The 13224-nt window shown below is 40.1% G+C and overlaps 1 protein-coding gene across 3 annotated transcripts in view; it reads right to left on the minus strand.

Annotated features, from left to right (window-relative positions):
* Positions 1-13114, minus strand: part of TUBGCP4 (tubulin gamma complex component 4) — a 52049-nt gene extending 38935 nt beyond the window's left edge. The window contains exons 1-5 of one of the 3 annotated variants that reach the window (XM_066276876.1): positions 12986-13114; positions 7040-7168; positions 2030-2152; positions 1534-1587; positions 1054-1110 (exon numbers count right to left, since the gene is read on the minus strand). In XM_066276876.1, the coding sequence (XP_066132973.1) occupies positions 1054-1110; positions 1534-1587; positions 2030-2152; positions 7040-7168; positions 12986-13063 (441 nt within the window). In that variant the 5' untranslated portion in view covers positions 13064-13114. Of the gene's footprint in view, positions 1-1053; positions 1111-1533; positions 1588-1789; positions 1891-2029; positions 2155-7039; positions 7169-12985 lie in introns of those variants that run through there. The other 2 variants (XM_066276879.1, XM_066276878.1) reach the window with 2 other exon arrangements.
* Between the last annotated feature and the right edge of the window lie 110 nt (positions 13115-13224).

Here is a 13224-nt window from a genome sequence, read left to right on the forward strand (position 1 = left end):
AGGGATCCCCAATCCCTGGTCCGCAGAGAAAGAATAAATAACTTACATTATTTCCGTTTTATTTATGTTTAAGTCTGAACGATGTTTTATTTTTAAAAAATGGCCAGATTCCCTCTGTTACATCCGTCTAAGACTCACTCTTTTTTTTTTTTTTTTTTTTAAAGATTTTATTTATTCATTATAGAAAGGAGAGAGAGAGAAAGAGAAGGGGGAGGAGCAGGAAGCATCAACTCCCATATGTGCCTTGACCTCGCAAGCCAGGGTTTTGAACCGGCAACCTCAGCGTTTCCAGGTTGACACTTTATCCACTGCACCACCACAGGTCAGGCTAAGACTCACTCTTGACGCTTGTCTCGTAAGTTCGACAATTATATTTAAAAATACCAGTTTTTACGCCAGTCGCATAATTTTATTTTGTGCATTTATCCATCCCACCCTAAAGGCCGGTCCGTGAAATATTTTCTGACATTAAACCAGTCCGTGGCCCAAAAAAGGTTAGTGACCAATGCAATAGAGTATAAGTTTCTGTACTTACAGGGCAAAAAAATGAAGTAGCAACCAAACAAATTAACTGGTTAACCCTAACTTTTCAGTGCATTTGATGAAAACTTGTGATAAGAATGGTATATTAAACTAATAAACATCTGGGTTTTACCCAACGGTCTAATTCTCAGAAAGCTGCCAGCATCTTAACATAAAACTATTACATTCTTTTTTTCTAAGGATTACCTTTTAGCTTCTCCTTAAGATCCATATCCAACAATTCTAAATCCTTTGTGCAAAATGCTCTCACTTCCAAATATCCATATTCTCTGACCCAATATCATTCTTGGTATGTCTATTAACATTTCCCCTACCTTCTGGACCAAGAGGTGCTTAAGGAAAAGGTCATACTTTATTGCATTCCTGACACTTAGCATAATACTGAAGCAAATATTGTTGAAAAAATAAATAAAGACAACTAAAGTCTAGTGTCTTCAAAAACAAAGGTTAGGCAAAATAAATTATTTCCTTGGTGATCACCAGAGCAAAAGGAAAAACGATAGTTCTTACCTTTTGACTTTTAATTTGTTCTACTACAACCATCACAGAGGGGAAGAGGAGCTGGAACTGCAAAGTAGAGAATAATTAGGAGGGTCTATAATCAAATACAAGGAAAAAATTACTTTAAAAAATGTTTTTGTTTCTCAACAGTCCCACTTAACATAAAAATGGCAATATCATAAAGCAGCCAAGATCCAATATATTAAGGCAGTTTGACATGGGGTTGGTGGCAGATAGAAGTAATTTCTATTCTTGAGGCTAGCATAATTATTAATATTGAGGTCTATTTAGAGCATTAATGTCAGACATTAAGTCTTAACTAAATTTGGAGTTTTTCAAACAGTTCTGATGTAGGAAACCACACAAAATACAAAATGCTGAGCTCTGAATCCAGAAGGAAAAAGTCTCAAAAAAGAAAAAAAGTCGTAAGTTAGATTATTCTAACAGTATCAACAGATTCCAAGGCATTTTGTTATTTGAGAAGCATACCTGATCTAGGGAATAATTGACATGTGATATAGAGAGATGGGGGTCAGCCAGGAACTGCAACAACAACAAAAAAACAACTGAGATTAGAGCTCCATACAAAATATCTTGAATCTATTTGATCTATGAAAACTAGAAGAAAATATGAGAATGGGCTTGGTGTTAGTTTTAGGCTATCTGAAATTGATGATTTATAGAAGATTATTAATTCTGATTTTCAGGTGACACCAAATCAAAGGTAGGGCTCTTATATACTCACCCAGGAACCTTTGCCATGCATGATCTGCATGCCACTTTGATCATGGCTTGGACAATCACAGAAAGCATACTGTACTCTCCAGCCACACAGAAAATAGCTTACTCCCAAACACAAAAAACAAACAAACAAACAAAAATTAGTTTACTCCTAACTACCTGACCATATCAAAGGGCATTTCAATTCAAAAACATGCCTTAAACTGCTGTCCCCAAGTTGTTGTTTCTATATTTCCTCTCTCACCTCTTGTTCCAAATCAAGCAGTGCTTGTCGATAAGGCTGCAAAATTGAGTCCAGACCTGTGCAGAAGGCCCTCAGGTAGATTCCATGTAACCCACCTTGGCCCTGCTGAGATGCATGGTGATCCTGAAATCAAACAGAGAGAAGTCAACTCTCAGCTCAAACCCTGAAACCAGAGGAAGACATTAGCCTTTATCAATGGTATTGTTTTTTCTTAAATAATTCCGTATCAAAGCAATGCTCAGTGAGAGGAAAACCACACTTAAGAGATAGATTTTGAATTCTGACCTTTTAAAATGTGAATTTTAATTTTCCATGCGGTCCAGATGTTACAACCAAGTAGTACTACATACTGTCAGTGGAGATTTTTCTACAATTCAATGTTAACTTTATAATTTTCCAGCTTAAATACTTTTTGTGGCTTCCCACTGCCCCAGAGTAATATCTAAATTCCCCTACATGGCCTTCAAGGACTTCTGCATTCTGGTCCTACCTCTCTTCAAAATTATTTCACCGCTTTGAACTTCGCATCCTTATTTTCAATCTACCCACAGGTCGCACAATGTGCCCTGCTTCTATTTCTTGGCCCCATGAATTTGAATGTGTTCTGCTTTTAAGTGTACACTCATCTTTGTGACAAATATGTACTCCTCCTGTAGGACCCAAATGAAGCTTCTATTCTCTGCAAAGACCTTCCTCACTCTCCCTAGGGTATTAATAACTTCCCCCATTGTTGCTTTCATAGCATCTCTATTTAGTGCTAGAATTGTACTTTTGTCACTAGACTAAAAGCTTTATGAAGCAAGGTCCCACATTTTATTCATCTTTGTATTTTAGCTCTTAGCACAGTTTTCTGAACAGAGGCTAAATGTTTTATTTATTTTTTTAGATTTTATTTATTCATTTTTCTAGAGAGAAAGAGAGGGTGGAGAGAAAGAGAGAGAGAGAGAGAGAGAGAGAGAAGGGGGTAGGAGCAGGAAGCATCAACTCCCATACCTGTCTTGACCAGGCAAGCCCAGGGCTTCAAACCAGCAACCTCAGCATTCCAGGTCAACATTTTATCCACTGCACCACCACAGGTCAGGCTAAATACTTTTGTGTGTGTGTGTGTGACAGAGACAGACAGAGATAGAGGGACAGATAGGGACAGATAGACAGAAAGGGAGAGATATGAGAAGCATCAATTCTTTGTTGCAGCACCATAGTTGTTAATTGACTGCTTTCTCACATGTTCTTTGACCTGGGGGCTATAGAAGAACGAGTGACCCCTTGCATAAGCCAGCGACCTTGGGCTCAAGCTGGTGAGCCTTGCTCAAACCAGATGATCCTGGTACTCAAGCTGGTGACCTTGGGGTTTCGAACCTGGGTCCTCCACGTCCCAGTCCGACACTCTATTCACTGTGCCACCGCCTGGTCAGGCTAAATATATTTTTAAAATATTTTATTTATTGATTTTACAGAGAGAAGGGGTGATTGAGAAGTATCAACTTTAGTTGCTTCATGTTAGTTGTTCATTGGTTGTTTGTCGTATGTGCCTTGACTGGGCAAGCCCAGGGTTTCAAACCGGTGATTTGTGTCCCAAGTTGACATTCTATCCACTGTGCCACCACATGCCAGGCCAGAGGGTAAAAATTTATTGAATAAAATGACCTCAATCCTCATTCTAACATCCCTTCTGCCTAGCATGGCAATTCTTCTGAACATGAATCTGATAACCAACCTGAAAAATTATGAGACTCTCACTAAGAGGCTATTTACAAATATGGCTTGTCTTTAAGGAAATCTGCAATTTTTTAAAGAACTTCTTTTGTAGTTTTATATGAAGAATTGTGGTTAACAGTTGACTAGAGGTCATGATGACTAGCCCTTCTGGCTATGTACTGATTGGGATGATCAGGCTCTTGTGGTGGTAAATACAGTAATAGAATTCAGGCTGTGGCCAGTTGGATCAGTGGTAGAGTGTTGGCCTGGCGTGTGGATGTCCCGGGTTCGATTCCTGGCCAGGGCACACAGGAGAAGCGCCCATCTACTTCTCCACCCTTCCCCCTCTCCTTCCTCTCTGACTCTCTTTTCCCCTCCTGCAGCCAAGGCTCCACTGGAGCAAGTTGGCCCAGGCGCTGAGGATGGCTCCAGACCTCACCTCAGGTGCTAAAATGGCTCTGGCTGCAATGGAGCAATGGCCTCAGATGGGCAGAGCATCACCCCTAGTGGGCTTGCCAGGTGGATCCCAGTTGAGTGCATGCAGGAGTCTGCCTCTGCCTCCCCACTTCTCATTTTAAAAAAAGTAGAATTCAGCAACAAATGTGGTAGGAAGCTTGGGCTCAGGTGTTATAAGGCACAGTGTAGCCAGAGGATGCTGCAAAGAACACTAGCAGTTCCTGGAGATAAATGTTCACAGCTATAACAAGAATAGCATGGGCACAGGGTGAAATAGACCAGATTGGCTTACAGTCAATTTTATTTTGATCTTGTATCATTCTAGGAAACTGAATGTCTTCATTTATCACAAAATAAAAGAGGAAATGAGTCTATTTTTTACTTTTCCAAAAAAAAGTACTACTTATTCATGTACTATATCATATAAGATGAAACCCACATAGTCACATGGGTACAGAACAGGTTTTTCTTCCTTTTAGGTGTTACATTTTAAAAACATCAGTATTATTAATTCGTATATATACTGCTCACAAAAATTGGGATATTTCAATGCTTCGTATTCATTTTTAAATAATCTCCAAATTTTTGTGAGCAGTGTATTTTAAGGCTTTATAAACCCTCTCCACGCTCTTATCAACCTTTCCCACACTCTTATAAACACTTCCTATGCTCTTAAACACTTTCCACACTCTTAAACTTACGTAAAATCCCGTGATACAGCGGAAACTCCACAATACAGTGAGACCACGAAAAGTGAATCGCAATATGCCAAGGGATGACTGTATTAATAAACATCTAACTTATATTAATAATATAAAATATTACTATAATACAATGTATTTACGATTAATATAATATATAAAGATGTAAGGTTCATCTTACTTTGATAATTAAGTGTAGTCTCTTAATATAATTTCACAGCAAACTGGTATTAATTAGACTTTAAACTTATGTTTTCTCTGCAATAAAATCAGTTTAAGTGAACCAGAATATGAAAACATAAGGCACTGGTAGTCAACCTGGTCCCTACTGCCCACTAGTGGGTGTTTCAGCTTTCATGGTGGGTGGTAGTGGAGCAACCAAAGTATAAATAAAAAGATAGATTTAACTATAGTAAGTTGTTTTATAAAGATTTATTCTGCCAAACTTAGCAAAAATCCGACATAAAGTACTTGGTAAGTAACTATTATTATATGCTTTAACTTGCTGTAACTCTGCTATATAAATTTTATAAAGTAAAGTTACTTCCCTACTTTATAAATCACCATTACTGTGGAACCAGTGGGCAGTTAGAAAATTTTACTACTAACAGATACAAAAGTGGACGGTAGGTATAAAAAGGTTGACTACCACTGACATAAGGCATTATTCTCCAGCTCCTTTGCTCCACAAATTACCACCTGTGAATGAACCCTGAGAAATAAAAGATTCATAGTAAGAAGGGCTCCAGGTGGCAAACTGGGCTCAAATTAAAAATATAAACAGACACCTGACTGGGTGGTGGCGCAGTGGATAGAGCATCGGACTCAGATGCGGAGGACCCAGGTTCGAGACCCCAGGGTCGCCAGCTTGAGCGCAGACTCATCTGGCTTGAGAAAAAAAAAAAAAGAAAAGCTCACCTGGCTCGAGCAAGGGGTTGCTCGGTCTGCTGAAGGCCCGCAGTCAAGGCACATATGAGAAAGCAATCAATGAACAAACAACTACGGTGTCGCAGGGAAAAACTGATGATTAATGCTTCTCATCTCTCTCCGTTCCTGTCTGTCTGTCCCTATCTATCCTCTCTCTGACTCTCTCTCAGTCCCTGTAAAAAAAAAATATATATATATATAATATATATATATAATATATATATATATATTATATATATTTTAACAGCCTAGCAGCCATTTTTGCACAGGGGCCTCTTGTGTAAACTGCATTTCAAGGGCACCTGAGCTGAACTGCCTGCATGCATTTTATTTCTGCCATCTGAGCCAGCCCCCTCCCTTTTTTTTTTCTTTTTTTACAGGGACAGAGAGAGAGTCAGAGAGAGGGAGAGATAGGGACAAACAGACAGGAACAAAGAGAGATGAGAAGCATCAATCATCAGTTTTTTGTTGAGACACCTTAGTTCATTGATTGCTTTCTCATATGCGCCTTGACCGAGGGATAGACAGGGACAGACAGACAGGAACGGAGAGATGAGAAACATCAATCATTAGTTTCTCGTTGCGCACTGCGACACCTTAGTTGTTCATTGATTGCTTTCTCATATGTGCCTCGACCGCGGGCCTTCAGCAGACCGAGTGACCCTTTGCTTAAGCCAGCGACCTTGGGTCTAAGCTGGTGAGCTTTCCTCAAACCAAATGAGCCCGCGCTCAAGCTGGCGACCTCGGGGTCTCGAACCTAGGTCCTCGGCATCCCAGTCCAACGCTCTATCCTCTGCGCCACCGCCTGGTCAGGCCCTTCTCTGGTTTTATTCTTTTATTCACAAATTTAAAAAATGAAGCCCAAAGATTTAGTTGCTTGCCTCAATATGACTAAAATAGAGGCAGAGCAGCAAAGGAATTTGAAATAATGCTTTATGTTTTCACCTCTGGTATCGGAACTCTGGTCTAGCTCAAAATAATTTAATCCAGGTCTTCCAACACTCAGGCAAAAACGTATTTTTTCTTACACCAATCTGTCTAAGTTAGTCCCTGTGTATACTTTCCCCTTGTGTGAAATACAGACCACTAGCCTTCACTTGAATAATTCCAGTGATGAGAAATTTATAACTTCTTGTGACTTATTTCACAAGAATTACCAGTGATTCACTGAAAGCTTGACATAGCTCCCACCCTCTGGAAGTGTACATTTCCTGAGACAGAAACCTACCTGTTGCTGCACATGGCCTGTGTACTGTTCAATGAACTCGGTGAAGCGAATATAGTCTGTGCCCAGCCGGCAGAGTCGATTCAGGACACTGGTTTCACTGGGATGGAGAAATGGGAAATCCTGTGACACCTGCAGGAGAGGAAGCAGGCTTAAAACAATGATGCATGTGATTCACTGCATGCTGGTCTTTGAGGTACTTCAAATGCTCTGTACTATTAGCATTTCCCTTCTCAAGATGCCCATCTGAGACTGGTAAGTTCTGGATAACAAAAGCATTTCCAAACCACTACCAAGGGGCTGTTCCTCACTCCTGAACTAATTAATTATTTATTGAAATAAGTGGTAACACCTGGTAAAGAATTCAAACAATACAAAATGGTGTACATTAACAATAAGTCAACCTTTCCACAGAGGCAGCTACTATACCTGTTTCTTATGCAATATTTCAGGAATGGTCTTTAAAGATATGGGTTTTTTTACGTGGTTGCAACAAAGTTATCTTAAGCAAAGTCTTTAGCAAACTCCAGGGGTTTCTCATAGTCTTAGGATTTATAAATTCTCTATGAAATTTTATATCTTGTTTTCATTTCAATAAAAAGGTAAATAGCCTGACCAGGTGGTGGCGCAGTGGATAGAGCGTCGGACTGGGATGCGGAGGACCCAGGTTCGAGACCCTGAGGTCGCCAGCTTGAGCGCAGGCTCATCTGGTTTGAGGAAAAGCCCACCAGCTTGAACCCAAGGTTGCTGGCTCCAGCAAGGGGTTACTCGGTCTGCTGAAGGCCCGTGGTCAAGGCACGTATGAGAAAGCAATCAATGAACAACTAAGGTGTTGCAACGTGCAATGAAAAACTAATGATTGATGCATCTCATCTCTCTCCATTCCTGTATGTCTGTCCCTATCTATCCCTCTCTCTGACTCACTCTCTCTGTAAAAAATAAATAAATAAAAATTTTTTAAAAAGGTAAATAAATGTAACATACTATAATCTGTAAAAGCATCTTATAACTAGACATATACATTTAGTATATATTTTTTATTTTTTAAAATTTAAACAGGCCCTAGATGGTTGGCTCAGTGGTAGAGCACTGGCCCAGTGTGTGGAAGTCCAGGTTTGGTCAGGACACACAGGAAAAGCAACCATCTGCTTCTCCACTCCTCCCCTTTCCTTTTCTCTCTCTCTCTCTCTTCCCCTCCCAAAGCCATGGCTTGAGTGATTCAAGTAAGCTGGCCCCTGGCACTGAGGGTGGCACCATGCCCTTGCCTCAGGTGCTGAAATAGCTCAGTTGCCAAGCAATGGAGCAGTGTCCCAGATGGGCAGAGCATCCCATGGTGGGGGATTCGCCAGGTGGATCCCGGTTGGGCCACATGCAGGAGTCTGTCTCTCTGCCTCCCCACCTCTAACTTAAAAAAAAAAAGTAAACAATAGCCTAGTATGCTATATAAAGGTTACACAGCAGTTCAAGTAAAAAAATGATGTGGTGAGAGAATGTATTCAATAAAACCAACTTTAAAAAAGAAAAAACTGTGGTAAAATGTACATAAAGTTAGCATTTTAGCCATTTTTTTTTTTTGTATTTTTCTGTAGTTGGAAACGGGGAGGCACCAGAGCCATTCTAGCGCCTGAGGCAGAGGCCATGGAGCCATCCTCAGTGCTCGGGCCAACTTTGCTCCAATGGAGCCTTGGCTGCGGGAGGGGAAGAGAGAGACAGAGAGGAAGGAGAGGGGGAGGGGTGGAGAAGCAGATGGGCACTTCTCCTGTGTGTCCTGGCCGGGAATCGAACCCAGGACTCCTGCACGCCAGGCCGATGCTCTACCACTGGGCCAACCGGCCAGGGCCACCATTTTAGCCATTTTTAAGTGTACAGTTCTTGGCATTAAGTACATATACATTGTTGTGCAACTATCTCCACCATCTAACCAGCTCCAGAATATTTTCATCTTCCCAAACTGAAACTCTGTAGAAAATGTGCAAAGACTCCCATTCTCCCTCCCCACAGCTCTTGGCAACCATCCTTCTATTTCCTGTCTCTATGAATTTGACTACTCTAAGTACCTCAAATAAGTAGAACCATAAAATATTTGTGCTTTGTGACTAGCTTATTTCACTTAGTAATGTCTCCAAATTTCATCCATGTTGTAGCATTTGTCAGAATTTAACCTTTTAAATATTCCATTGTATGTATATACTACATTTTATCTATTCTTCATTTATGGACATCTGAGTTGCTTCTACCTTTTGACTATTCTGAATAATACTGTTATGAACATGGGTATACAAATATTTGTTTGAGTACTTGCCTTCACTTCTTTTGAGTCCACTCAGAAGTGAAACTGCTGAATCATTTGGTTATTCTATGTTTAATTTTTTGAGGAGTCACCATACCATTTCCCATAGGGATACACCATTTTATATTCCCACTAGCAACACATAAGGGTTCTAATTTCTTCATAACCTCACCAACACTTGTTATTTTTTGTTTTTTATAATAGCCATTCTAAAAGAGTATAAAGTGTATCTCATTGTGCTTTTGACTTGTATTTCTCTAATAATTAGTGATACCAATTGTCTTTTCATTTATTGGCCATTGTATATCTTCTGCAGAGAATCAACCAACTTTTAATGAACACCTATATTTCAGGCTGTATGCTAACATTCTGAAATTAAATAATGAACAAAATCAGATATAGTTACTATCCCAAGACATTCAGTATATAACATATCCATATTGTGAATACTGTATTTTGTGGATAGGATCTTTATATGCTAGTAATGTAATAAGTAGGCAAAGAAGAATTTTTCTGTTACTGAGTCCACAATAATTTAATTAGAAATCCACTTAATACAGATTTTTAGTGACACAATGCCAACCATATATTACAGTTAATAACTTAAGAGGCAGCATGATGTAGTGTTTAAAAATGTGGTCACTACAGACTGAGTTTGAATCCCTGAGTTGCCCCTTACTTGCTTGACATCTTAGGCAAATTTCAATACCTCTCTGTGCCTCAGTTTTCAACTCTTGGAAGTAGAGATATTAATTGTGAGGGTTAAATAAATTATTATATGTAAACAACATCTACCAAGCACATAGCCAGTGCTCAATACATGTAAACATTTTTTTTTTATCATTAGGACAGTTTTATCTAATTATCAATGATACTCCCACTAAAATTGGTAATTTGAGCAGTGATTGTTGGCACAGTTTAAAAAAAATTGAAGGTTGACTTATTTGAGAACAGCAAAAAATACCAACACAAAGTTATTGATACCATTTGGTGCAACCCAGTTATATGAACAGGCATTCTCAACATCAGTTACTGAAATCAAATCAGAGAATATATGGCCAGGTCTATAGCAAAGTCATTCTACTATTAAACTCAATGTTGGTGATTTAGTTTCAGCAAAATAATAGTATATGTCACATTATATCAGTAGTTCTCAATCAGGGTCAATTTTGCCCCCCAAAGGACATTTGATGATGGCTGGAAATATTTTTTGATTGTCACATCTCAAGGGTTATTACTGGCATCTAGTGAGCAGAGGCCGTATCTGCTGCTAAACATCCTATAACGCAAAGGACAGCTCACTTCCACAACAAAATATTTATTACCCAGTCCAAAATGTCAATTATGTCAACATTAATTTGAATTTACCAATTTGGTAGTTTTGTTTACTTTGTAAAAATATTTGGTTTTGAAAGTTGTTTAAGAGAGCAATATGCTTGAGTTTATATTTCACTTAATGTGTATACACATTCAATATTACAATAAAATTATTTTTATTAACAGTAGGCAGTCCTGATAATTTTCCCCTTTATTTAAATGTGAAAACCATTGTTTTGCAAAAAGTATGCAGTATTTGCTGGTTTTGGTGGCCATTTCTTTTTTTTTATTTTGGTGGCCATTTCTTGCACAAGTATCTGAATACCTACTCTGTGGCAGAAACTGTGCCTGGTGCTCCTGGTATATCTATGAAAAAGACCACTGTGGTCTTTGCCCCCATGGGCAATCTATGAGAAAAACTAGAGACAGGTAACAACAATAAATAATGTGAATTGTGGTAAGTCTTTTAAAGGAAATAAATTCCTGAGATAGAGAATAATGGTACAGTATAAGGGGAGGATACTTAAACAGATTGGTCAGAAAGTTTTTCTGAGAAGGTGACCTTAAAGCTGAGATTTTAAGGAGGAAAGTATCTTTTTGAGACTTTTTTTTATAAGAAAGAAAGGAAGGCAGCTATCTTTCCTATATTGTTATCTCTTTTTACTTTAAATCATAAAGTATCCACAAATACTTCCTGGACATTTCCATCCTACATGCCTGGCACTGTACTTGTTTTACAGGAGAAAATTAATAAGAGGAATCGCTTTGATTTATAGGTTTTGTAGACTAAGAATGTGATTTTTCTGCTCTTCCCCACCCTACACTGTCTATTCTCATAGGAACAGGCATGATTTTGTCATCAGGCAAAGCCATACACAAATCTTGCTATTATCAAGACTAGCTACTATGCCTGACCAAGCGGTGGCGCAGTGGATAGAGCGTTGGACTGGGATGCGGAAGGACCCAGGTTCGAGACCCCGAGGTCGCCAGCTTGAGCGCGGGCTCATCTGGTTTGAGCAAAGCTCACCAGCTTGGACCCAAGATCGCTGGCTCCAGCAAGGGGTTACTTGGTCTGCTGAAGGTCCGCGGTCAAGGCACATATGAGAAAGCAATCAGTGAACAACTTAAGGTGTTGCAGCGTGCAATGAAAAACTAGTGATTGATGCTTCTCATCTCTCTCCGTTCCTGTCTGTCTGTCCCTGTCTATCCCTCTCTCTGACTCACTCTCTGTCTCTGTAAAAAAAAAAAAAAGACTAGCTACTATAAAATACTCTGAGTTGGCTCATTTGTAAACTGGAGCTAACAATACCTGGTTCCAACTTATAAAGAGGATTATATAACATTACTGGAAGCAGAAGTAGGAAAGAGTAAGTAGTTCAACTACTGGAGCCATACAGACCTGGGTTTGCTAATTTAGTAGCTGTGTGACACAGGGAGTTAATCTGTGATAGGGAGACAGGTGGTTATGAAGATTAAATGAGATAACATACAGCAGGGATCCCCAAACTACGGCCCCCTGAGGCCATTTATCCGCCCCCGGCCACACTTCTGGAAGGGCACCTCTTTCATTGGTGGTCAGTGAGAGGAGCATAGTTCCCATTGAAATATTGGTCAGTATGTTTATTTAAATTTACTTGTTCTTTATTTTAAATATTGTATTTGTTCCCAGTTTGTTTTTTTACTTTAAAATAAGATATGTGCAGTGTGCATAGGAATTTGTTCATAGTTTTTTTTACAGTCCAGCCCTCCAACGGTCTAAGGGACAGTGAACTGGCCCCCTGTGTAAAAAGTTTGGGGGGACCCCTGGCATACAGTATACATAAGCCCTTCCTCCTCATACATTCCTGGTTACACGAAGGCACCCTTCCAAATTCCAGTGCAGAAATTTCCTGAGAAAGGAGTCAAGAGAGAAACACTCTCATTCATTTTTTTCATCCAACAAAATTGGCCGAACCCTATTTTATGTTAAACGCTATTTAGTTGGCCTAACTTTCAATACTCAATTTAAAACAAAGTACAAGCGTGATAATGGGAGAAAGTGCCTCCCTTTCTTTTTTTTACATCCAGTTCTCCGAAAACTCGTTCAAACACCTCTACTTTAGGCTGGATCCGGGTCTCTCCCTTCCTCCCCGAAGGCGGAGCCATTCCGGGTCCGCCCTCCTTTTCCCAGCGTAGGCCCAGCCCTCTAACGGTTTGTTCTTCACCCGTGGGCCCCTCGGGACACTGCCCTCCGGGCACCCGCCCAGGGACACGCCTCCGCCCCCCAAGTCCCTGCAAGCTCCACCCGCAAGCACAGTGCCCATTCCGCACTTGCTAGTTACCGCGTTCTGAGCGGACAGTACCTGAAGGCCACTTCGCTTATTCCAGGTGAAAATGGACCCTGGGTACCCGCTCAGAGCCAAGAGCAGTTCGTGGATCATTCCCACGGCGGACCTTGAGTCCCTATATACGTTACTCCTTCCAGCGCCCTTTCAAGCAACCACGGAATCCACTGCTCCCTTCTCGACAAGCGCACAGGCCCTTGGCTCCAATGGTTTCTCTTGAAACTACCCGCCCAGACGACTACCGTGGGAGGAACAGA

The sequence above is a fragment of the Saccopteryx bilineata genome, chromosome 4 (genome assembly GCF_036850765.1).
Source record: "Saccopteryx bilineata isolate mSacBil1 chromosome 4, mSacBil1_pri_phased_curated, whole genome shotgun sequence".
Classification (NCBI taxonomy): Eukaryota; Metazoa; Chordata; class Mammalia; order Chiroptera; family Emballonuridae; genus Saccopteryx; species Saccopteryx bilineata.